Source organism: Ailuropoda melanoleuca, chromosome 16, assembly GCF_002007445.2.
Source record: "Ailuropoda melanoleuca isolate Jingjing chromosome 16, ASM200744v2, whole genome shotgun sequence".
Lineage (NCBI taxonomy): Eukaryota > Metazoa > Chordata > Mammalia > Carnivora > Ursidae > Ailuropoda > Ailuropoda melanoleuca.
The window spans coordinates 90910646-90935013 of NC_048233.1; the positions used below are offsets into that span (position 1 = coordinate 90910646).

Consider the following 24368-nt stretch of genomic DNA (forward strand, 5'->3'; position numbering starts at 1 on the left):
CTGAACACATGCCTCCTGCAGGCCTCACACCTCCCTCGTGTGCCCCGACGTTCCTGCACGCCTGCGCATGGCGCCAGCCTGGCCCTGCCCAGCGGGCACAGTTACCGCACATGCTTCCCAGACCTCTTTACCTTGCTCCAGCCCCGTTCCCCCCAGGGAAGCACTCTGCGCTCCTTCCAGAAACTTCTTGACACCTGCCTCTTGCCCTGCTGTCCTCTCTATCTCTCCCTGGTGCTCGTGACCCTGGGGGCTGGGGGAGTAGGGGCGTGGGGATCAGACATGGATCCTGCCCCGGTGGAGCCTGAGGGTGGGTGTGTCAGGTCACCTGGAATCCTAAGGGCCAGTTCAGGGGTGACCTGAGAGCTGGGGAGCAAGACGGTGCTCACCCAGCTTGGGAGCAGAGGTCAGCATCGTGCTTTGACTCCTCAGATTGCCCTCCTGGTCTGTCCCCCAGACCTCCTGGTCTGTCTCCCCAGACTGCCACCCCGAAGATGGTAGAGGCTTTCCTAGGTGTTGCGCCCCGTCCTAACAGGGAGCTCCCCAGTGGCCCTGGAGGCCTCCGAGGACTTAGAGTTGTGTGTGGGAACCCTGGCAGATGTCATCGTGTTGTTGCACTTTCCCCTAAGGAGCCTCCCAGGTTTGGGGACTGGCCAGCAGCCTCCTGGGTCCTGGTGGTCCTGGTCACTCCAGGTGTTCAGTCGGCCCTCAGGTGCAGGCCAGGTCCTGCTTGCCCCAGTGCCGCTGGTGTGCGTGGTCTGCGTGGGGTCCTCACAAACGAGGGGAGAAGGCTTTGTGGCTGTTAGAGCCTTTGCTTCTTGTTGCTAAACTGGTTTAACGTTGGGATTTTGGACCATGAAGTTTTTCTTCAGTTTTTTGTGCTTTTTGCATATGTTTTTTCTGAATGCAGAAAAGAAATGTGATACCATTCATCACAGCCTCAGAGAAATGAGTTGTTTTTCCTGCAAAATTTTATAGTTGTGTTTTTGCATACAGGAAAGCACTACAACTTTTCTCTTACAAGTTCCTGAGGTCAGGTAATTTCCAGGTGGAAGTAACTCAGCGGGACGTGTTGCCTCCTCTGGGCAGACAGCTGCTTGGCTGAGTCCATTGTGTTCAGGCAGGAATTTCCTCGGCACTCCTGAGGTGTGGCCTAGGGGAGGACACAGATGGGGGACAGGTGCTTCAGTGCCGTTTGGGGGGCACTGGCTTAATGGAATATGCAGGACTCTTTCACCAGTGTTTGTGGAGCACTTCCCCTGTGCCAGAGGCTGCCCCAGGCTCGGGGCTCTAGAGTGCTGTATGAGCCAGCCCCAGAGCAGGAAGGAAAGCCTCAGCAGCAGGCAGCGAGCAGGAGAGGGGGAGGTGGAGGAGAAGGACGACCAAGGGACCTGAGCCTTCCCTGTGCTGACCTGGAGAAGGGGGCCGGGAAGGGAGGGAACTGTGTGTTTGTGACACAGCCGGTGTCTGATCACAGGATGATCACAGGATACGCGGAGCCTTGGTGTGTGATTTTCTCCTAGAAGGAGGCAAGAAGCCCAGGGGTGGCTTAGTGGGAGCGCGGCGGGGGCGGGTTTTCACCGCAAGTGAAAGCCTCTAACGCCGGGAGCCTTTCCTCTCCCTTTTTCTGAGACCCAGGTCACCTAGGCTCTGATCTAGAAGTGTTGAGTGAGCACTTAGTGTACAAATGTTGAGAGTCCCTTGGTTGGAAGTGCAGATGCCTGATGAAGAGACGCTGTTTTCGGGGCCCGTGTGGGAGGCCCCCAGCTCTGACGGTGTGCTGAGTCAGGCTCCTGTGTTGCAGAGGTGACCACGGTGACCGTGGCCAACGTGGGCGCCTCCGCAGACAACGTCTTCACCACGTCCGTGGCGAATGCCGCCTCCCTCTCAGGACACGTTCTGGTAAGCTGCCCTGCGAGCACTTTTCCCCAGACCCCAGAGCACATCTTTCCTAAGCCTGACTGCCCCAGAGGCCTGCTCTGGGTTCCCTGGGTGCCCCGAGGAGTGTGGCTGTGCTCTGCCCTCAGGCTGTGCTCTTGTCTCCCAGTGCTTGCCAGATGACCGCACAATGGGAGACTCTCCTGGAGCTTTGCCACAGCTATTAGCTATGGTTTCTTTCTAGCCTTGATCACACAGTTGGGACACTATAGCCTGGGAAGTAAAGTTACTATCGTTGGCATGGCAACAAACAGAAAACTCACGCTATTACTTATACTAGCAGACTACAGGTTTCAGAAACTTGGTTTATTTCTTAGGGTGTCAGAATGCATACGAGTTGATAGCCAAGGTGATAATTTCGTGCTTCCAACTAGTCTGTCCTTCCCAGCAGCAGATTCTGGTTTGTCCCCTTTTCTAGAAGGGACTGGAGCCAGAGGGTCAGGGAGCTAGGGTGCAGCCCCCTGGGTGCGATGCTGGCAGCAGGCTCTGAGGACAGGGAGACCTGCAGACTTAGTGATCCTGTGGGAAACTGACAAGGAGCTGGGTCTCAAATATCTGTATATTCTCATTGGCCTTGATAAGGAAGATATTTTTGTGATTCTTAAATGGACACAAAATATTCCCTTTTTCCAGTAGAGAGTTGCGTGTTTTCACGATCAGACACGAGCAGCGTTGACACGCTTACAGAGGCAATGACCCTCCAGGTGTCTGCGCCCAGGCCTGGGTGTGTATGCAGGTGTGTGTGTGCTCCCGCGCGTGCTCATGGGGTGGAGGTCCCTCGACTCCTCGATGAGCTGGTATTCACTTCCCCTGATTTGATTTTCAGATGTAAGGACAGGTCTTTTCACTTTGCTTCGTGGGTTCTGTTCTCACCATGAAAACATCAGAGCACCCCAAGATGTTGGGTTTGAACAGGCTGCTTGGAGTGAGTGTCGTCTACCCCAGGGCTGTCTGGGCAAAGCCTTGAGAGTTTGTTTACCAGAGCCCTGTGAGGTGTGCGCCTAGGGTCAGTGAGGGCAGGAGAGGGGCATCTGATCACCCAGGGAGCAGGGCAGTTTGCAGGGCGAGGCCAGACCGGCCCAGAGGATGTAGATGCTGTCACAGTAGCCGCTGGCCACCGTGGGCACGTATGTGAGCAGTGCAGTTGGGGAGGGCCTGGTGTCTGGTGGCCATCGGTAGAGCTGTGCGTGGGGCACGGGCATGAGAAGGGAGTCCTGCCCCAGACCCCGGCTGTAACTGTGGACTTGGTCTCCCAACCCTCCCTAGAAACCTGTGAACTTGCAGAGGCTGCTCAGATAGACGTGAGGGCACTTCCTGTTTCCAGGGTGTATCTGTGGGACGTGTTGATTCGTTCACTTCGGCAGGTGATTGTGAGCATTCGCTCACGGCCTGCAGACAGAGCATTGTCTTTCTTGCTCTCGGCTCTGTGTTTAGGTGTTTTAGGGGTGTCTTTTTTTTTTTTTTAAGATTTTATTTATTTATTTGACAGAGAGAGAGGAAACACAAGCAGGGGGAGTGGGAGAGGAGGAAGCAGGCTCGCAGCGTAGGAGCCTGATGCGGGACTCGATCCCATAACGCCAGGATCATGCCCTGAGCTGATGGCAGACGCTTAACGACTGAGCCACCCGGGCGCCCCTAGGGGCGTCTTTGAGAGAGGCCCTGGAAGCCCGGTCGGGTGCCCTTGTTGGTATGGTTAGCAAGGACCAGGCGACAGGCCCTGCAGCTGCTGTCTGAGACGTTCTTTCTTCCAGTCTGGCAGGACGGCGCTGCAGATCGGGGACAGCCTGAACACTGAGAAGGCCACGCTGATTGTCGTGCACACGGACGGGAGCATTGTGGAGACGGCCGGGCTGAAGGGGCCAGCTGCTCCGCTTACGCCAGGTGCTGCCCGTTCTGCTCAGGCTTTCCTGAAAGAGTGCAGCCGAGCGCTTGCGGAGTTCACTCTGGGATTGGCTTATTTAGTTTTGTGGTAAACTTGCAATGGAAATATTATTGTTTGAGTAGAGAAAGTGGGATTTTCCAGGCTGAGAAGTTGCTGCCCAGGGTGGAAGGGGACTGCCACGTTGGGGTGGTAGTGGGAGAACCCACCGTTAGAGTCCAGGAGGTGCTTGTACTTACCAGTTATGCTGGGCATGTCCCGTGTCTCTTATTTTCAAAATGCTTCCTTTGCCCAAGGCCCTCAGTGTCCTCCAAGTCCTGCGGCTCCCGGTCAAGAAAGAGGCGGAACCAAATACAACTGGGACCCCTCAGTGTACGACAGCGAGCTGCCCGTGCGCTGCCGGAACATCAGCGGCACGCTGTTCAAGAGCAGGCTGGGCTCAGGTGAGGTGGCGCAGGGCCCCGCTGCCCGGGGTGCAGACGTGCCCAGCCTCTGGCAACCCCACCGTGCGCAGGCCCAGTGGGCCGCAAAGACACGGGTGCTAGTGAAACAGGCTGGGGTTGCAGCCCCTGGGCACTAGAGCTGAGGGTGTGGTGGGGACTCATTGAGAAGACATAGTGACCAGTGGAGGAGGGAAAGTGAGGGGAGATGCAGGCCTGGAATGCACTCCCTAAGTTCCCGGGTCAGCCTGGGGACCTGTAGGCAATGGGGACCCACCCCCATTCTGGGAGTGGGACAGATGTCTTGAGCTCCACGGGAGCCCGTGTTGGGCTTGTGGTGCCTGTGGATGGTGAACAGAGAGCTAAAGTAGGCAGGCGTGGCCTNTGGGGGGGGGGGGGGGGGGGCTGTCCATGGGAGGGGGTGAGATCACGCAGGCCCAGGTGCTTGCGGAGCACCTGTGGAGGAGCGAGGTGGGAGGCAGGGAAGGAGAGGAGGGGGACCTGGCCACTGTCAGCCAGCGGGGCTGCTGTGGCAAGCAGTGCCTTCACTCTGCTGGTCCTGTGTGTCATTTCAGGAGGCCGGGGCCGATGCATTAAACAGGGGGAGAACTGGTACAGTCCGACTGAGTTTGAAGCCATGGCAGGAAGAGCCAGCAGTAAGGACTGGAAGAGAAGCATTCGCTACGCGGGCAGGCCATTGCAGTGCCTCATTCAGGTGCCCTGGGTCTTAGCAGGAAGCTTGAAGATGTAACAGGAGTGTCTCCCAAGGCCTAGGCTGTGGGGCTTCCCTGGGCCTCTGCGCCCTGTGGCGGGGCCACAGAACACAGTCACGCAGACGCCTGTGGGTCCTTTACCCCGTGGATGTGTGGCCCTGGGCTAGGCCCCAGCCTGCTTTTGCCGGTGTTTCACACAAGACGGTGATGGTATTGTTGGGAGCACGTGAGGCAACACAGGAGCTCCGACTCAGGAGCGTGCCCTTTTCAGAAGCCTAACTTCCCTCTGCCTCAGTTTACTCATCACACGAGGAGAGGGCTTCTAACTGCTCTTTCCAATGTAGTGCTTTGGGTGTTGACCAAGAAATAATGCCTGTAGAATCTTTTCACCTCCTGGAGGGGAAGTGGTGGATCCTGCCACCGATAATGGCCTTGAATAGAAGTGTGGGGGAGAGAAGTTTCTGGAAGTGACAGAGTGTTAACTCCTTAGTGGCAGAGCTAGGTGCCCTCCTCTAGCACTGATGGTTCACACGGAAGGCCGGCTTTCTCACGCACCACGGGACTCTCTGAATTTCAGGACGGGATCCTAAACCCTCATGCTGCCTCTTGCACCTGTGCCGCGTGCTGTGATGACATGACCTTGGTGAGTCACCAGGAAGTGACCGGCCGCCAGGCTCGCTCAGCGGCTCTGTTTGCTCACGGGCACTTCCCACCCTCAGCTCCCTGCTCCTGTGCCCTGTCCTGTCCTCCTCCTGCCGTGCACGCAGCTCTAGGGCTGTGTGTCCCTGTGTCCCTGGTGCCCCACAGCTTAGCTAGGGGTTGTTACCAGTTTCTCACTCAAATTCTGCTTTTCAGACATTACTCTGATGCCTCGGGTGATGCACGAGGCTGGCCCCGCACGGTGGTCAAAGCATGTTGAAGGGGACTTGTCTGAACAACAGAAGGCTCCTGTAACGTCACCATCGTAACCCCAAAACCAGACACAGCTTTCTTTTTATGGTTATAAGAAGTATATACATGTTGTTTTATATTCTACATATTTTTAACATTATTTCATAAAAATACTACATTGAAATTATTATAAGGAGTTTGTAATGTCTTTTGAAACATTCCTTTATCCTAAATCCTTAACAGTTTCAAAAAGAATAACTTTTTCATTGATTTTAACATATCTTGCTGTATAGCTTTCAAAAACGTAGTACTGATTTGTAACGTATGAACATCCCAGTATTCAGCCTTCCTTAGCGTTGCATTCTTGTTTAAAATATTTTCAAATTTTAAAAGCTGCTTAATGAGATTTCCTGATTTTTTTTTTTTAAAGATTTTATTTATTTATTTGACAGAGATAGAGACAGCCAGCGAGAGAGGGAACACAAGCAGGGGGAGTGGGAGAGGAAGAAGCAGGCTCATAGTGGAGGAGCCTGATGTGGGGCTCGATCCCAGAACGCCGGGATCACGCCCTGAGCCGAAGGCAGATGCTTAAACCGCTGTGCCCCCCAGGCGCCCCGAGATTTCCTGATTTTATTTTGATTACTTATCTGGTTATTAGAAGATATAAAAGACCATTTAATTGGAGAGACATCATGTTCTTGGGTGGAAAAACTAAATATTCTAAAATTGTCTAGATGTATAGACTAAATGTGATTCTAGTGGAATCAACAATGGGATATTTTTGTGAAAATTAAATGACTTTAAAGTTCGCCTGGAGAAACTAGTAGTGAGATTCTCGGGGATCTTGTAGAGAGAAAAAGAGCTACGGGAATTCATTCCATCTGCAAGTTTAGAATACTTGGTAGAATTATTTGCAGTTGCTCCAGAATGCTGAAATACACATAAATCTGACAGAGCATGTACTGAATCTGTACACGGAAACCTAGAAAATGCCGTAGAGAGAAATGGGGGAAGACCTGGGACAGATGCGCCAGGGCTGTGGGGTGGAGGACGGGGCCGGAAGGCGCCGTTTCTTCCCACGGTGTTCTGTAGGCTTCACGTGGTTCCTATCATAATCCCAGCGGGGTTCTGTGGAGCTTTAAACAAGCTGACTTTAAAACGTGTATGGAAAGGGAAAGGAAATAGCACAGCCGAAGCAATTTTGAAAAAACGACTAAAATTTGAGAAGTGCAGCACACGCCAGCTAAGCCCCGTTCCGCAGCTGCTGTCGTGAAGACGTGCGGTGTCGGTGAGGCAGGAGGCCCCGTGTGCACTCATGCGCGAGCTGCTGGCACAGCTGGACGGCCGTGGGCCTAGAGACGCACCTTGGCCTCAGCCTGGCGCCTTATATACAAATGACTTCAAAATGGATCACAGGTCCAGATTTATCCAAAACCTAGGAGTCACATTCATGGAAGAAAACAGGAGAACTTCATGTCCTAGGGTTTCTCAGACGTGAAGCCAAAGGCACGATCCATAAACTAAAACTTGGTGAAACAGACTTGCATGTTCTAACACTCTAGCTTCCACTTCAGGGACTGTAGTGTGAAGACCCCTGTGCACCTGTTCACTCCTGCCTCCTTCCAGCTCTATGTGGAGGGAGACCCACTCCCTGTCCCCTCAGCACTGGGACTGGCAGCACAGCAGCATTTCCCATGCCCGGCCCTGGCTCTGAGTTGCAGAAACTAAATTTTGGGCATGCGTGACCGAGATATCCGGGGTGCCCTTCCTGCACCCAGCCTCTCTCAGAAGGTGGAGGCTCCACCTGGGCGTGGCAGGGCAGGAATACCGTGCCCCAGCATCCATGCCCCAGCCTGCTCCCAGTGTGGAGGTCCATGCCACAGGAGGCAGGCTGAGACCAGAGGCTCTGCCCCTACCCAGAGCCCTGCCGCTAAAGCAGGGCTGTTGCTCTGATAGATGCGAGGACCGTTCCTGCCCCCAGCTCCGGAGCAGTGCTGTATGGACACGAGCCATGAAGACAGGCTGGCAGCGCATGAGAGCACCAGGCTAAACCAGAGAACCAGGGAAAACCGCAGCTCAGAAGAGTCCTGGGATAAGAACAGACCTCAAAGATTTGTCTCAAAAACTCCCCACTAAGGAGCCCTAGTGCGACTGGAATCAGACAGTGGAGCAGTTTATGCCTCGGGTGTTGCTGGAGCAGGAGAGCAGCCAGCTGGAAGCAGCACAGCGCCCCTGCCGGGCGGGACTCCACCATGTGGGACTCGCTGGTGGGACTCCCCCGGTGGGACTCTGCCGGGTGTAGCCAGGTCACTAGGCCCATGAGCAGCGGCAGGAAGCCCTGCAGAGAAGGAGTCAGTCTCAGTGTTGCTAGAGTACGTCACCTAAAATGTCTGTCTTCCAACAAAAAGTTGTAAGCCACCCTGCAGAAAACGCGCGGCAGACCCGGCCGAGATGTCGCTTTGGCAGGCCCTCCCGGTGCCCTGAGTTCACAGACCTGAGGGCACCCATCTGAAGAATCCACGGAAGAGGTCTCAGTTGCTCAGATGGCCACCACCGAACACCACAGACAGGCGGGGGCTTTGGCCCCAGAAACCGGTTTCTCACAGGCAGAGCCCTTGGGCGGCAGGCGGCAGTGCTGTGCGCACACATGGCAGAGGGAGCGAGCCCCTGGACCCCTCAGGTCAGGGGCCCCCGTGACCGCATTTACGCTTGGTTGCTGCCGACTGCAGAAACAGCCGCTGGGGGCCCGGCCTCCATGTGTGCTCTGTGCAGAGCAGAAGGGAAGATGGCTGTGTCTCCACACGTGGGGAATCCCCTAAGGAGACAGAAATTTCAGAAAGGAACCAGCTGGAAATTCTAGAATTGAAAAACAGAACACCCAAATGAAAAATTGCATGGAGGGGCCCGCAGCTGTGAGCCTGCGTTGGTTCCCAAGGGTCTCACGCCCCCCGAGCATGGGGACGTCCAGCGAGATGGTCTGGCCCTCGGGGTCTGCAGCCGTCAGTCCCCACTGTGCCTTGTGGATCTGCTCCGTGCTCGTCACCGTCTCTTCTGTGGTTGCTGGTGTGTTGAGGTCCCCTGTAGTTGGTGACCACAGGGCCTTCTTCCTGCTGGAATGTTCTCTTCTTTCGGGCAGGGCGCTCTTTCTCCTTAAGTTAGTCCCCGTTTGCTTTCTGTCCCCTTGCAGTTCCTAAAAATTCCGTATGTTGATGTTGCTTTTTCTTGTGTTCCAACAGTGTTATTCACACATTCTTTTAAAAAGCATTTTCTGTCATTGTAAGGAATTTGGGGCCTGAAGAGAGGTTGGTCTTCGCACCTTCCGCCATGATGAGCCTCGCTCTGCCCCTGGTGGAGGAGGGAGGCAGGCGGGTGGCTGCATCGCAGTGGGGCGTGGGGCAGCTCCGTCCTCCCCTCACTGTGCCTCTTCCCACAGAGCGGTCCGGTCAGGCTCTTTGTCCCCTACAAAAGGCGCAAGAAGGAGAACGAGCTGCCCACAACCCCCGTGAAGAAGGAGCCCCCCAAGAACATCACGCTGCTTCCCGCCACAGCTGCCACCGCCTGTGAGTTTGAGTGAGGCGGAGCCGCGGCACCTCTGACCTCCGACCCCTGGGGCTTGTCTCGCTGTTCAGCGTAGGGGACACCCTCGGGGGGCTCCCTTATCTCCGTGGACCCCTTTGCGTGTGCCCACACGTATTCCTAATGAAACGAACCCAGAGCAGCTCCTCCTTGGCGGGGCATCCGCGTGAGCACTGTCCCAGTTGTCTCGCAGATGGGAGGATGGAGGGAGAGTCTGTGTTTGAAGCACAGAATGGGCAGCAGGGGTTTACAGAGTGGGGCAAGGCTGCCCCGGGGGACAGCGCATCAGCAGTTAGCACCTGTGCTGGGTGCCCGCGGAGGCTGTGGCCTCGCACTTGCAGCGGCGGCCCCGCAGCGCACGCTGGGGGAGTCGGGCAGCGCCAGGCGACGGGGGAGCAGAGTGCCGCGGGTTTACGCTTTACGGTTTGTTTCCCGACGAGGCCGTTCAGATGTGAGCAGGGTGTCGCAGAGAGTGGGTCCCCTCCGAGGTGCAGAGGGTCCCTGGTCTCTTCCGGCCCTTGCACAGGTGTTTGGGGTGTGTGCCGGCCCGGGCTTTGACCTGTGCTGTGGGCGAGCCGGGTGGTAAAAAGTGCTTCTGCTTTTCCAGTCACCGTGACCCCCTCAGGACAGATCACTCCCTCGGGCGCGCTGACCTTTGACCGGGCGTCCACCGTGGAGGCCACCGCTGTCATCTCAGAGAGCCCAGCCCAGGGCGATGTCTTCGGAGGAGCCACCGGTGAGTTGTCCTCAGCACCTGCCCCGCGGGCTGCACGTGTCACCCCTGTTGACCTGGGGCGCGGTGGCGGCAGCCAGGAGCAGGGGCTTTGGATTGGCGGGTGCGGGAGGACGCCGGGCGGGCCTGCAGGGGTGCAGGTTGATTGGTGCCGCAGAAAGTGCTTAGAGTTTGCCGACCCCTGCTCTCGACCAGCCACGCAGTACAAGCCCCTGGGACCACAGTGTGCTGGTAGGTCCTCCCGGAGCCACGGCCAGAAGGTATGGAGAGACGTGGCTGAGACTAACGTTTGTACTGAACTTCATGTCGCCCGGTGTACCCCAGCATCTCCGCCATCCCGACTCCCCCCGGGGGCGGTGCAGCTGGAAACGCTTGGAGGTGTTCGATCTGCAGCCACAGCCAGGTCAGCAGGCTGTCTTGTCCCTTTTGTCCCCGACAGTACAAGAGGCAGGTGTGCAGCCCCCGTGCAGAGTTGGCCATCCGGAGCCCCACTATCCGGGCTACCAGGACAGCTGTCAGATCGCACCATTTCCAGAAGCCGCGTTGCCAACATCTCATCCCAAAATAGGTTGGTTTGAGGAAGTTCCCGCACTTGCAGGCTGGTATCCTCAGAGTTGCTCATTAGGACAGAATTTTTAAGTGAAGTAGGTTTTATTTGGGTTTTTCCTATTGACACGCTAGACTGGGGGCTGGTGGAGTCTGATCCACTGCCCGTGTCTGTGAACGCGCTGCGATGAGAGCTTTGCCCACCTGGTCGTCCCCGTGCAGTGTGGTGGCAGACGGCCCCGTGGAGACCGGAGCTGCTGCCGGGATTTGCAGAGGGAGGCTGTGCTCTTCCTCCATCCTGCCCGCGAGGGCGCGCGCTCCCTACAGTCGGCCGGCGTCTCCAGGGCCGGCACGGAGCGCTCAGTGTCCACGAAACGTGGAAGGACCAGTGCTGGCATCGCTCCGGGTCCAAAACCTAATCATGATATCATGCCGCACGTGTGTTTTGGCTTTGATGTCTCACTTAGCCACACGTTTTGGACACGTTGCCGTGTCAGTACTCTGTTTTCAAGGGGGCTTCGTGATCCCAGCTGGCAGGTGGGTGTGTTTTTTACATTTTAGCCTTTATTTTATTTATTTTTTTTAAAGATTTTATTTATTTATTTGACAGAGATAGAGACAGCCAGCGAAAGAGGAAACACAAGCAGGGGGAGTGGGAGAGGAAGAAGCAGGCTCACAGCAGAGGAGCCTGATGTGGGGCTCGATCCCATAACGCCAGGATCACGCCCTGAGCCGAAGGCAGACGCTTAACCGCTGTGCCACCCAGGCGCCCCTACGTTTTAGCCTTTAGAGATGATGTGGCCACATGGAAACTCATCCTAGCGCTGCAGACACGCTACCTTCTCGTTCGCGAGCGCTTGCTTCATTAGTTCCTCCCCCTACCTCCCTGTCCATGCCTCCCGCATGTTGGGGGCTTTTGTCCTGGAAAGCTGAGTGCTCACCGCTCTGGCGGTGTCCCTGCCCACGGGCCCTCCCAGCGGACAGGTGGGACGTGTGCACACGGGTCCCCAATCCTGGCATGCGTGTCGAGGGTCCAGTTCCCATCCAAACCACAGGGTCCTCCCAGTTTCCTCCTTTCCGTCTTTGTAGTGTCGTCCTCCCTCCTTGAGAAGCCTGATGTCGCGTCCCCCCTAATGAGGACCGTGTGTGTGGTCACAGATGTCAGGGAGGACTCGACATGAGCAGAGACAGAGCCAGGGCGCCCTGGGGCTTCTGTCTCGTGTGTTCACGCCGTGTAAGCAGATTGCTTGCTCAGGCTGTCCTTGTCCCCACGCCGTCCACTGCTTCATGGTCATCCTGCACAGGGCACGCTTTGTCGTGGTCTCTGTCGTCTGGGAGCATCTGGCTTCCGCCCCGTATGCGCAGAGTTGGGCCTCTGCAGGTGTTTGTGGATGGCGGCATGAGGGACGTCCAGGTGCGGCGCTGAGAATGTAGCCATATCTCCCCACCTTCCAGAGTGTTTTAGTGGGAGGTGTGTGGGTTTTATGCCTGAGGGTCACTTGCCCCCACACTTCTCAACATTTGATGAGAAGTTTTAATGGAGGAAGTGTATTGATTACTTGTTTTATTTTGCTTTCTGGCCATTCTAGTGTTGACCTCTCTGCCGGCCTTGGCGGTCCCACCCTCCACCCCCACCAAAGCCGTGTCTCCTGCAGTGGTCAACGGGCTGGAGATGTCGGAACAGCGGAGCTGGCTGTACCTGGAAGAGATGGTCAACTCCTTGCTCAATACGGCACAGCAGCTGAAGACGCTGTTCGAGCAAGCCAAGCAGGCCAGCTCCTACCGAGAAGCCGCTGCGGCCCAAGCCAGAGTCCAGGCAGAGACGGAGCGAAAAGAGGTAACGGCAGGCTGAGCGGAATCCCCGGTCTGTGGCTGCCCACCCCATGCCTTCTGCTGGTTCTGGGGGCCCGCCGTACGCTGTCTACACTGGCTTATATTCCCCACCTTTCTGGAAAAGCGAGACTGGAGAATTATTTACAGATTCAGCTTTTCTCATAGAATGCTGAATGCTCTCACAGCTCAGGATTTTGTGCTCTTGTAAATAGGACTGGTTTATTTCAAAAGGGAAAAGGTGCCCCACAGCGGCCCATGGACACTTGTTTTTTGGACACTTACCTGTCACAGACGTTGCATATACTTTCAGACTATCGGCATGAGGTGAAACCATGTCTTGGGTTCTCTTGGGTTTGGAGAGGCCTCCTCTGGACCGTCTTTGAGGTAGCTGGTGGGCAGTTGTGCGTCTTCCCTGTTACCACCCCACTCCCTGTCCCAGACCCTCTGCCTATGTCTCGGTGCCCCACAGAGACCTCCTCCCTGTCCACCGCTGTTGGGGGCATTTCCCTTCCAGCTTCCAGCACGTTCTTTAGAAGTAGGATTCCAGGCATGGCTTAAGGGTTCGCAGAGCCTTGGGGCTGAGCGCGTTCCCACGGCAGCTGATCGCTGCAGCACAGAAAGGGCTCAGCCCCTTGGGCTTTTCTTTTTTTTTTTTTTTTTTTTTTTTTTTTTTTTTTTAAAGATTTTATTTATTTATTCGACAGAGAGAGAGACAGCCAGCGAGAGAGGGAACACAAGCAGGGGGAGTAGGAGAGGAAGAAGCAGGCTCACAGCAGAAGAGCCTGATGTGGGGCTCGATCCCATAACGCCGGGATCACGCCCTGAGCCGAAGGCAGATGCCCAACCGCTGTGCCACCCAGGCGCCCCCCCTTGGGCTTTTCTTACCAGCCTTTACATTGCTGAAGGCCAGTCTTCCCTTGACCGTGGGCACAGGTGGGCCCAACCCCAGCCTGTCGGAGTGGCTCCCCCGGGGGCGGTCTGTGCGCAGTGGAGTACGATCTGGTCCGGGGAGTGCGGAGCTGCTCTGCTGGCTCGCTCGGGCGCTGAGCAGGGACAGGGCGGAGGCTGGGAGCACACCAGCCGGGTGGTTTTTTTTTTAAGATTTTATTTATTTATTTGACAGAGGGTGAGCACAAGCAGGGGGAGCGGCAGAGGGAGAGGGAGAGGCAGGCTTCCCGCTGAGCAGGGAGCCCCATGTGGGGCTCGATCCCAGGACCCCGGGACCCTGAGCTGAGCCGAAGGCAGACACTTCACCGACTGAGCCACCCAGGTGCCCGTGGGTTCCTAATTCTTTAAATGATTTCTTAATGTATGAGTTTTTTCCAAGGAAGAAAAATGTTGCTTCTTCTGAAGAAGCAGATAAATTTAAAATATTTTTTAAAAAACTATAACTTTAAACTAATACATATCAATTCTGAATTTTATAGAAAGGAGAAAAGCAAAAAAAGAAAAACTTAATCTTTTTACCCAAAGATAATGATTGCTAGGTTCTCTAATGTTTGACAGTTTTCTAGATTTCTTAGCGTGTTGGGGTCAGACCGAATCCCGTTTCAGTCAGAGGCGCCATAGTGATGCCCAAGCGCCCCCCGAGATGCTTTCACGGCCGCATGCGCTCCATGTGCGCTCCACGTGTGCGGCGCCCACTGCTTGGCGGCTGCGGGTGCTCTTGGCGCCGCAGGGCCCTGCGCCTCCGCCTGCAGCATTTCTCAGCACACAGTGTGCCTCGTGTGTGTGTGGCGTCGCTGCCGTGCCCCCTTCCCTTCTGAAGCACAGATGGAGTGCTGTCAGCGTCCGTTGTCCCCCGCTCTTTGAAGATGCCATCCCTGCGTCCTGCAGCGGGACCCTTGACCTCTTCCACAGGGCACGTCTCCCTCTGGCTGCTTGCGGAACTCGTGTTTGTCTTTGGTGTTGAGCAGTGTGGCTGCGATGGGCCGCGTGTGCTGATGTGTTTGGGGCACTGGCGTTGGTGTTCGTGAAGTGTGGTTGGCCATGCAGAGGTGGGATGGTCATCAGGATGAAGAAATGAGAGCTCACAGCTCCCTAGAAGCAGGAGCCACGCCGGACCAGACTCAGCCACACCGGGAAGCACCTGGCTGTGTTGGGCGGCAGAGGGAGATGTGGGCAAGTGGCTTCTGTGGGGAGGAACGGCCGGGTGGGCAGGCTTAGGGTTGGCCAGAGGGCTCGGGGGCCCAGGGGCTGTCCCTGGCTGAGTTGGGCAGGGACACCGTAGTGTGAGTGAGCCCGTGGAGGGGAGGTGGGCATGTGGGCTCTGGAACAGATGGCTCACTGGTGAAAGGCGCTCCTACGGTCAGGTGGTTCGGTCTCCAGGAGCGGGCTTACCCGAGGAGGGGCAGACCGTCTGTGTCCAGAAGGCCTCAGGGAGACCTGTCAAGGCAACAGAATATGAAAAATAAAGAGGCCCAGTTAACCTGGTTAAGCTTGGGGCTTCATGTTGGTTTTGATTCAGTTTGGAAGATTTTCAGTCACTGTTTTTGTAACTATTTTTAATGCCCCATTTCTTTGTCTGTTGAGTCTGTTGAATGCTTGGTATTGTCGTGCGGATGGTGAGGCTGCCGCCACCCGGTGGGTGTGCGGGTGTCTCCTCGGGGACTCGATGACGCTCAGCTGCTTGACCACCATCATGTCTGCGGTGGAGCCGCGTCTCCTCGGGCCCTCTGCCATTCTTAAATTGGTTATTTGTGTTTGCTTTGGAAAGTACTTTTAGGGGCACCTGGGTAGTTCACTCACTTACGCATCTGACTCTTGATCTCAGCTCAGGTCTTGATCTCAGGGTCATGAGTTGAAGCCCTGTGTTCCACTTGCATGGAGCCTACTTAAAAAAAAAAAAAAAAAAAAAAAAAAGGACTTTTAAAAAGTCAATGTGATTGTAAAAGGTAAAGTTACCATCATTCATTGGGTCCCTATTAAGGCTGCAGGTACCGCTCAGGTGGCTGAATGGGTGTTGCTGGTCTCTTTCCGCCAGAGTCACAGGGGATCTGGGGGATCATTTTAAAGGGTGGGGAGGGAATCTGAGCTGCGAAGGAAAGCCGTGGCATCCTCCCCCGTGTCCTGGGGCCCAGGGTGCACACGGGGCAGCTGCCGGCTCCACGTCTGGTCCTTCCAGCTGTCCAGCAGCGTCCTTCTGGGAAGGAGAGCGTGTCTCTGCACAGCTGCCCGAGCAGCGTCTAGGGAGTGAAAGGGAAGGAATGTCTGTGTTTTGCTAATTCCAATTGTATGCAGAAGCATAGATTGGGAAACAGACATTTGTGTTCTTACTTGGAATGGTCACTGGACTGCGGCCCGCCAGCCAGGGACCTGGTCGGGGCCCCACCCCAATGGTTGGCACAGGACAGTTCTGTGCAGCAGAGACCTGGTGTTTGGGGACACCCTGTGCCCTGCGTGCTCCCCCCTTTGCCCCCGGCTAGGGGCGCCGGGTCCCCTTCCCTGTGAACACAGAGCTCCTGTCAGACCGGTTCAGGTGGCACCAGCCACACAGAAATCTCAGCTTCATGCTGGTGAAGAAATGCGCAGAGAAAATGTTCTAGTTTGAGATTTTCCATCACTCATTTATGTGGGCTTTCTTTCACAGACTAGAACTTGTAGGTGACGTAGACGTATTTCCTCCCCTTGGTAAGAATTCTCCAAATGGGATGGACATGAAAGCACACAGAGTCACAGCGAAGGTAGTTTCCGCCACGCCGGGGGTCGTGGCAACGTTCAGGGGTGTGGCGCTTGGCACAGGGGCCTGCGCGTGTCTTAGTCTCACGTGCAAGAGCATTCTCGATTCACACTCAAAGGGTCCAGAAGCTGAATTCCTGTTATGAAACATCCATGACACGGGGGCCAGTCTCTTGTCCGTGGCTGGATTGCTGAGGTCTTCACCCTCACAAGGTGGGGCTTTGGATTTTATTTGTAATTTTATGTGTATTTTCAAGAAAGAAATGGACACGAAATGCCTTTATCCTTAAAATCCCATCACATGGAGGAACGCTAAGCATTTGGGTAGGAGGGCCGTGTCTGGGCCTGTGTCTTCCCCATTGAGCACATCCATCACCTGTCAGCATCCTGTGCCTGCGAAATCGGCTGGACTTGTGACAGGTGTGTCTGTCTTTTCTGTCGAGCCATAGACAGGACGTGGCATTCTTAAATAATTTTGTGGAGAGCTGAGTACCTGATGGGGGAGGCCAGGTGGGGGCACCGCACAGCCCAGACACATGGAGCCCTGCCCTGTGGGTAGTCTGGTGACGTCATGTGTAGTTGCAGACCCCAGTTCTGCACACGGGGGACAACAAGTCTGACCTCTGTGGCCTTGTGATGGCCACGCCTGGACACTGGGATCTTGTGAAGTGAGGGGGCCTCACATCCTCATGACCCCATGGAGAGCCTGCTCTCAGGGACCTTATGGGGGCCTGGAGGGGTTCAGAAGGGCGGGAAGGACCCCACTGGAGCAGTGTGTGGATGGGGAGGCCCAGAGCATGTGTCCCCAGCCACAAGAAGCTGGGGGCAGAGGTCCATGAGGTGGGAGGAGGGGTGGGCGGGAACATGGGCTGTCTAGGCTTTTACGTGTGGAGACCACTAAGTGTCTCTTTGTTGCGGGACTTGCTGTGATAGGAGTGTTTGACATTGGCCAGTGTGAAAACAGATCTCCCTTCCCAGAGCTTCTGCCCATGGAGAGCACAAGTGTCCGTGTCATCACAGGGGGTCCTTTGGTGTGACTGCTTCGTGGGAACACATCCAGGGTTGGAAAAGCAAACACTACTGGCTGTTTGGAAAGACCCTGGTAGAACCCCTCCCAAAGTATCCCCCCAGGAGTACTGGGGGGTCGGGGGACAAGACACGAATGAAGGCCGTGGGAGTCAGGAAGAGATGGGTGAACCTGCCTCGTGGGCTCCCTGAGCGAGAATGCAGGTGTTTGCAGCAGAGGGAGGGAAGGCCTAGGACTGCCTGCTTTGACATTTTGTTTGGAATTACAAAGAGAAAAAAATCAAATTTAGCCCAGCTGAGACGATTCAGATTTTTGCAGTTTTCGTCATGAGTCGTTTGCATTTGTGTGTGTAATTAGCTCAGCAGAGATTAAACAGGGCAGAAGACCAGATGCCCTTCCCTGTCGAGGGCACAGTGTCCCGCCGGAGCCGGCCTGTGGCCTTGGGCCCTGGCTGGGGTGGTGCTCCCTCCTGGCCGCTTCGCCGTTCCTTTGCCTCGTGCTGGTCGTCCTTAGTTTTTAAGAGCTAAGTATAGCAAGGCACAGAAGTGCACCGACGGAGGAGGGACACACGTGGGCACCTGGGGCACGGACAGTCACCTGGGCTAGGGTTCAATTGGGGTGCCCGCAGGGTCCCGGGGTGGGGTCCAGGAGGGGCCTCCTCCAGGCGGCAGACCCCAGATTCTCCCTGTGCGCTCACACTGGGCACACAGTGCTCTCTGGTGTCTTCAGGGCATTAGTCCCTCAGGGGCCCCATCCTCAGGACCTGATCTAACCCTGAAGGGCCCCGATACCCAAAGGCTCACACAGGCATTTGGGGGGCAGGTCACAGGCAGTGTGTACCCTCAGAGGGTTCTCCTCCATACAAGTGACTTTCCCCTTTGCACACGGAGTCACTGTGCTAGTACAGCCTGGGGAGGGGGTGGGTCCCGTCCCCCTCCTGGGGGGGCACGGCGGGGGCTGTGTGCAGAATCCGGGTTTATTTTTGGAATTCTACATCAGAGATTTGTTTTCCATCCATTTGTTTGTTTGTCTTGGGATGAGCTTGTTACACGTGTTTTATATTCTGGGTTGTACCCTAGACCTGCATTCCTTACTTTGCTCACATTTTTGTGCCTTTGCCCATTGGGAGCTCTCGCTTGGCTCCTGGTTCCCTTTGGCATCCTCCCCTCGGTGCGCTTTCTGGCGCTGGACGACCCCCCGGACCCAGCTTGGCATCTCCTGCCCCAGCCCTGGAATCAGCCTTTTCTCCAAGAGCCCCGGTTCCTTCACTGGAGGATGGTCCGGGGAACCAAGTTCCGGGGGCCGGTGTGCTCCTCGCCACTGGGGCGTCGTAGCTTCTGGGCCCCTGAGCCGACAGACGGAGCCGTGTGTACTCACGACCCGCGTGTACAGACTGCTCTCGGTATTTCTGTACTCGTCCGTCTGTCTCTGTACGTGAAGCTGAGATGCCTGACTCTAGTGCCAGCCACAGTGTGATTTCTGGTTAAAATCAGTTTCCCGCAGTGTGTGCTGGGAAGGCTGAGGGGCTGAAGGTGCTCCCGTGTGGTTGAGGCACCAGCCCCTTTCCGTCCGTTCGTTGTGACGTTTGGACTCAGTTCAGAGTCACTGCCTCCCACCCACACTGCTAGGCGCTCGGAGCACAGACACGGCAGGTCCAGGGGAGCGCGTGCTCTCTCGCCCACAGGGACAGACATCCCGCAAGAGGCCTCGGAGCCCCCTGCCTCCTCCAGCTTGGAGCCTCCCCCGAGGGCAGTGACGAGGGCTCCCCCAGGTGTGCACTCTGTGTGCGCAGTCACCCGCCCACCGAGCCTCTGCTCTGCAAGGGCCGCACGCCCAGCTGCATCTCTGCTTCCACTCGGTGCAGCGAACTCTGGGAAGCCTTTGCTCTCCCTGGAGAGATTTCTGTACGTGGTTATAGATGGTGTTTTCTTTCTTTTCTTTATGTATTTGGTCTTATAGAGGCAGGGGGCAAACTAAACGAGCACTTCGGATTCCAGCCAACGCTCGCGTTTCTGGAAGTGAGTGCACATTGGGGGTGGTTTTATGAGTGGAGAAATGTTAGACCTGGTGAATATAACGTCTTGCGATGAAGGGAGCTGAAGTTCGGAACAGAACCCTGCAGGAGGCTGGCTGCGGTCTGCTCATCCACACAGAGCCGGGGCTCTGGGTGTGAAGAGGCGTGTCTGACTTACGTGGGTGCCGCTCACACCCTGACCCCTGTCGCGTGCACACCGGCCCTCACCTGCTGTCAGTGTTGCTGGGACGTTCTCGTGCTCTCTGGCTTGTACAGACCCGGTGCCCCGGCCGGTGCCTGGCACTTGTCTCCATGCCGTAGAGTTGGCGGGGGAGCCCATGGCCACATGGCACCTGCGCTGGCCACACCACTACGATCAACATGGATAGGTCACTTAGCTGTGTGACGTCCTCAGTTAGTGCAGAGAGAAAGCTCCAGCCGTGGAATTGAGGGGGAGAGCCCACAAAGCATGTGTTTCTGTGGACCATCGAGACCGGCCGGGCTGGTGGGGCGGCACAGGCTGGGGAGCGTGTGGCAGCTGGTGACAGAGGCCAGCAATGTGCTCCCGACCGCTCAGGTGCAGCCCGTGTGTCCCCAGGTGTGGGAAATGTTATCAGTGACTGAGAGCTTGATCGCTCCTGGGTTGGGCTTTCTCTGCTTACTTGGCACAAATGAAATTCCTCGGACTTTGGAAAAGACCCCACGTTGCATGTCCGTATCTCTCGCGGGCGAGGAGTGCAGACCCTCTTAGGCAGAGAGAAGGAGCTGGCTGTGGGGGTGATGGGAATGTGCATCTGGGTGTCACTGGGGGCGGGGACATGTGTCAGAGGGGAGGCGTCCCCACGACACTGACCGGCCTGTGTCCTTCTTGCAGCAGTCCTGTGTCAACTGTGGCCGGGAGGCCCTGAGCGAGTGCACCGGCTGCCACAAAGTGAACTACTGCTCGACCTTCTGCCAGCGCAAGGTGCGTCCTCCGCCGCCTCGCCTGTCCCCGTCCCCTGCGCCGCCCCCTGCCTGCTCCTCCTCAGAGAGTCTGTACTGGGCTCCTTCCAGAAGGCCCGGCCCCTGCCTGCCCCAGCCACGGTCTGTTTGCCTGGGCAGTGGCCTCCTCCCGGTGTCCACAGGCTCCACGAAGGTCCTGAAGACGCCACCCATGGCAAAGCTGTCACAGTCCGTGCTTCCCAGCCCCGGGCACTTGGGCGTGGGTCACAGAAGCCGGCGTGGCCCTTCCCGTATGTCTCTGCTTCTGCGGTTAGCCGACATTTCTCGAGTAGCAGTTGTGGGGTCAGGTGTTTGTAACTCTTGCCGCCTGGACTCGGAGCAAGGAGCTGAGCGGTGCTGCGGCCCCCAGGGTGTAATTCTCTCTTTGTGTTGATGTAACTCAGCAGAGCTAAGAAGTCTGTGTGTTGTGTGGATGAACAGTGGCAAGTAGAGCCGTTATGTCGGCTTCCTGCTGCCTTCATCAGACGTGGGCGTGCCGACTGCACTGTGCCCAGCCAGGGCGCTCGCCCCTTGGTGGCTTTGTGGAGCTCTCCTCTGTCCCCAGCTTCTGTGGCCGGTGCGGCAGACGCTGGGCGGGGAGGGCTGGGTTTGATCCGCAGGGCGCTGCCCAGTGCAGCACACTCCACCCGGGTCTGCAGATGCCTGGGGGCTTCATGAGGAGGGGGCGGCACGGGGAGGAAGGGCCTGTTCTCACATCCCACGGGACCCCCGGAGACCTGCCTGCTCCCCCGGACAGTGTGCGAGAGCATTTTGCCACCAAGGGCTTGGTGGCCTGTAGCTGCATGTGTGGGGGGCAAGACCTGGCTCCCAGGTTCGCTCTTAGCCCCTGGCCGGTCTGTCCCTGGCCCGTCCGTCTGTCCGTCCGTCGGTGCTAGAGATTTGGAAGATGGGATCAGAAGTCTGCATTTCTCTGAAGTGGTGTCAGCAGACTTTTGCACTGAGGAAAGGGCACCACGGTGGTTTCTGGGCACTTTGGGGTAGCAGCCTGTGCTCAGGGCTGAGCAGGAGCAAGGGCCCGGATGGCGGGGGCCAGGAGGGTGGTGGGGCTCCGGGCTTGTCTCCGCCATCGGCCCTGACGGGAGCCGGCACAGGAGGGGCCGTGGGTTTATTTCTCGATGGAATTCTTGTAGATCGGGTTTTGTCTGAGTGTAAACGGGGGTCTTGGGACCTCTGTCTGAACAGGGAGGTTAGATTTGAGGTACGATCTTATTCACGGAGATACCCGTTTCTGTGGATTGTTAACTGTGTCCTGTGACATGTGGTGTTGATAACGACACGCTCTGCTTTTACTTATAAATTGATATAAAATTAATTTAGAAAACCGTACTTCCCATGTTGGACCCCAAATGAACTCTGGACAGGGTGTGAGGGAGAAGATGGAAGCCTGAGCCCCTCGTAATCTGGCTTAAATGCTGACCTCGGGACCTGCAGTCTGGCCAGAAGGGCCCCTCCAATTCTCTGTGCCCCTGAGAACAGGTGCAAGGGGGTTGGTGCTGCCGGGTGGACCTGGGCGGGACCCTTGTGGATTCTAGCCCCCAGACTGCGTCCTTCCTGCACCCCGCATGGGGGGCGCACCTTCGTGGGGGTGTAATGGCCACACCACAGCATTCACCGGCTTTCAGGGCCCAATGCAGGGATTTTTCAAAATGTACATCATACTTGTGCAAACAGCAGAATTCCATTTTAGAACTGTCCATCACCCCAGAAAGACCCCCTTGGCCCCCCACGAATCTACTTGCCTTCCGTGGGCAGCTCAGTACCAGGAGTCCTGTGCTGTGTGGTCTTGGCATCTGGCTTCTCGGCTCTGTGTGTTTTTCCGGCTCATCCGTTGCAAGGTGCGTGCCTCACCGCTTCCCTGTCCCTGAGCTGACGGCATGAGTCCTTGGGGTTCATGCACACTCTGGTCCACCTTCTCGGGTGGGCACCTTTCCATATGTCTCGTTGGATACGGTGGTGAAGGCTTGCCGGGTCGTCTATAAATTTGTGTTCACTTTGCTGAGAAAATTCCCAACTGCTTTCCCAAGTGCCTGTGCGTTTTACAAACTTCCCACACTTGGCGCGGTGCAGCGGACCGCGGCTATCCGCGCCAGCGCCCAGCGGCGCCCCAGCGCTCGTTAATCCACACTCCGCTAGTGGCCAGTCATACCAAGGATCTTCTCCCACGCTGGGTAGGCAGATGTGCGTCCTTTTTGGGGAAAGGTCTGTGTAAATATTTTGCCCATGTGTGAGTTGGGTTGTTTCTCTTGCTGAGCACGGGGGGCTCTGTGTACATCTGGACACGGGTCCTTCATCAGATCCATGACTCCAAACACTTCCTCCCAGCCCGTGACTTGTCCGTTTACTTGCTCATGGCTGTTGTTTGCAGGGCAAATGTGTTTAATGCAGATCACGCTGTGGGTGTTGGGTCTCAGAACTTTTGCCAGTGTTTTCTCTTAAGACATTTATGATTCCCACTGTCCCGTTTGCCGCCATGACCTGTGTTAACTGTCGTGGGTGTGAGATGCTGTGGAATTGAAGCCGGCCTGTGATGGGTCACACACCGCGTAGATTTACAAAGTTTATTTTAGGTAATTTCAGGTTCCTGTTTTATTGTTAAAATAGGGCACACTTCTCGTAGAAAGTTTAGAACACATAGGACAGCACAAAGATAGTCCGCTGGAGTCCTGCCGTCCCGGAAGCCCCCCGTTAGCGTCCGGGTGCACTCGTCTCCTCCGAGTGTGCACTATATGCATTCGTGCTGCATCCTTGTCTGATCCAACGCTTACCTTGTGTCTGGGGTTACTCTGTGCTGACTAACGCGTCCCTCATTGGCCCCGGCCGCCAAGCCTCCCGCAGAACCCGGTCCGGGCGGATGGAAGGGTGGCTCCACGTGGCCTGGACACGGGCCCTGGCCTCGCCGGGGCTCACCTCCGTTTCCACCTGCAAACAGGCTGTAAGCAGTGTCTGTCCCCTCATGGGGCATGGGGAGGAGCTGACATCTCGCCCAACGTACCCACCCTGTCCCCAATCATCCCTGAGCCATAGCCACCAAACCTTCTGTGGACGCGTGGCTGACTCCAACTTTTCTTTACTTTTGGGATTGCAAATAACATTGTGGGCAACAGCACCAGGTGTAAATATTTCCTTGCACATACGAATATTTCTTTTGTGTGTATCTCTGGAAGGTAGGAGGGGTCAGGGTGTAGATATGGTTCCGGGTCTCGCTGTGTTGAAGCCTCGTCCCGGTAGTTTGCCATGCGAGCTGGTCCCTTAAATGTGAGGGCGGGCAAGGCTGGGCCGAGAGCAGAGACCGCCAGCGGGTCGGGTACGCAGCTCTCACAGGACCGCACATTGGGTGGAGGCCCCTGCCCCAGGTCCTGCTCCCCACTGCACAGTGAGGTGGCCACTTGGGGTAACGTGGCACCGGTGTGCTCTCCTTTCAGGACTGGAAGGACCACCAGCACCTGTGCGGTCAGTCGGCAGCCGTCACTGTCCAGGCGGACGAAGTCCACGTCACTGACAGCGTGATGGAGAAGGTCACCGTGTGAGGTCCCTGGGTCCCCCCTCCATGGTGCCGCGGGGCTGCCGTGGGTCAGGGACTTTGGGGGACATTGAGGAGAAGGTGAAAACACTTGCTGGTCAAGTTGTTAACAGACTTTAAGTGACCTGCGCCCTTGAAAGTGAGCTCCTGCCGCCCAGAAGCCCTGAGGGAGGTCGGGGCAGCGGCTGGTGGACGCAGGCCCCGGGCCCTCGGCGCCTTCTCACGGTGCTCTTTTTTATCCCCTGGATCGCGAGTGTCCAGTCTTACCCACAGGTGTGACGTGTGTGGTAACACACGTGTACATAACATGTGTCTGTCAATAAAGTTGACCTCCCTGCCCCCCGGGACGGTGACTCCAGCCCCAGCTTCCCAGATGCCCAGGAGGTGGGTGGGCCTCAGTTTTGTGTATCCTGACCGTGCGGTTTGGAGGTTGCAACACCCAAGAGTGCAGTCCAGCAAGCAGGGCAGCGGCGAGGCTGGCCTGGGGCATCCTCCCCTGCAGCCGCTGGCCAAGGAGCCACAGCAGAGGCCGGAGTGCGGGGCAGGCGCTGCCCCAGGCGTGTGGCCCTCTCCTGTCCAGT

At 56.5% G+C, this 24368-nt stretch overlaps 1 protein-coding gene across 1 annotated transcript in view; it reads left to right on the forward strand.

Annotated features, from left to right (window-relative positions):
- Nucleotides 1-24134, forward strand: part of DEAF1 (DEAF1 transcription factor) — a 24741-nt gene extending 607 nt beyond the window's left edge. The window contains exons 2-13 of the mRNA XM_034644863.1: nt 455-494; nt 1787-1899; nt 3687-3816; nt 4111-4257; nt 4830-4969; nt 5545-5610; nt 9292-9418; nt 10042-10170; nt 10607-10735; nt 12303-12550; nt 20140-20229; nt 23690-24134. Of these exons, the coding sequence (XP_034500754.1) occupies nt 455-494; nt 1787-1899; nt 3687-3816; nt 4111-4257; nt 4830-4969; nt 5545-5610; nt 9292-9418; nt 10042-10170; nt 10607-10735; nt 12303-12550; nt 20140-20229; nt 23690-23794 (1464 nt within the window). The 3' untranslated portion in view covers nt 23795-24134. The remainder of the gene's footprint in view (nt 1-454; nt 495-1786; nt 1900-3686; nt 3817-4110; nt 4258-4829; nt 4970-5544; nt 5611-9291; nt 9419-10041; nt 10171-10606; nt 10736-12302; nt 12551-20139; nt 20230-23689) is intronic.
- Nucleotides 24135-24368: the final 234 nt, after the last annotated feature.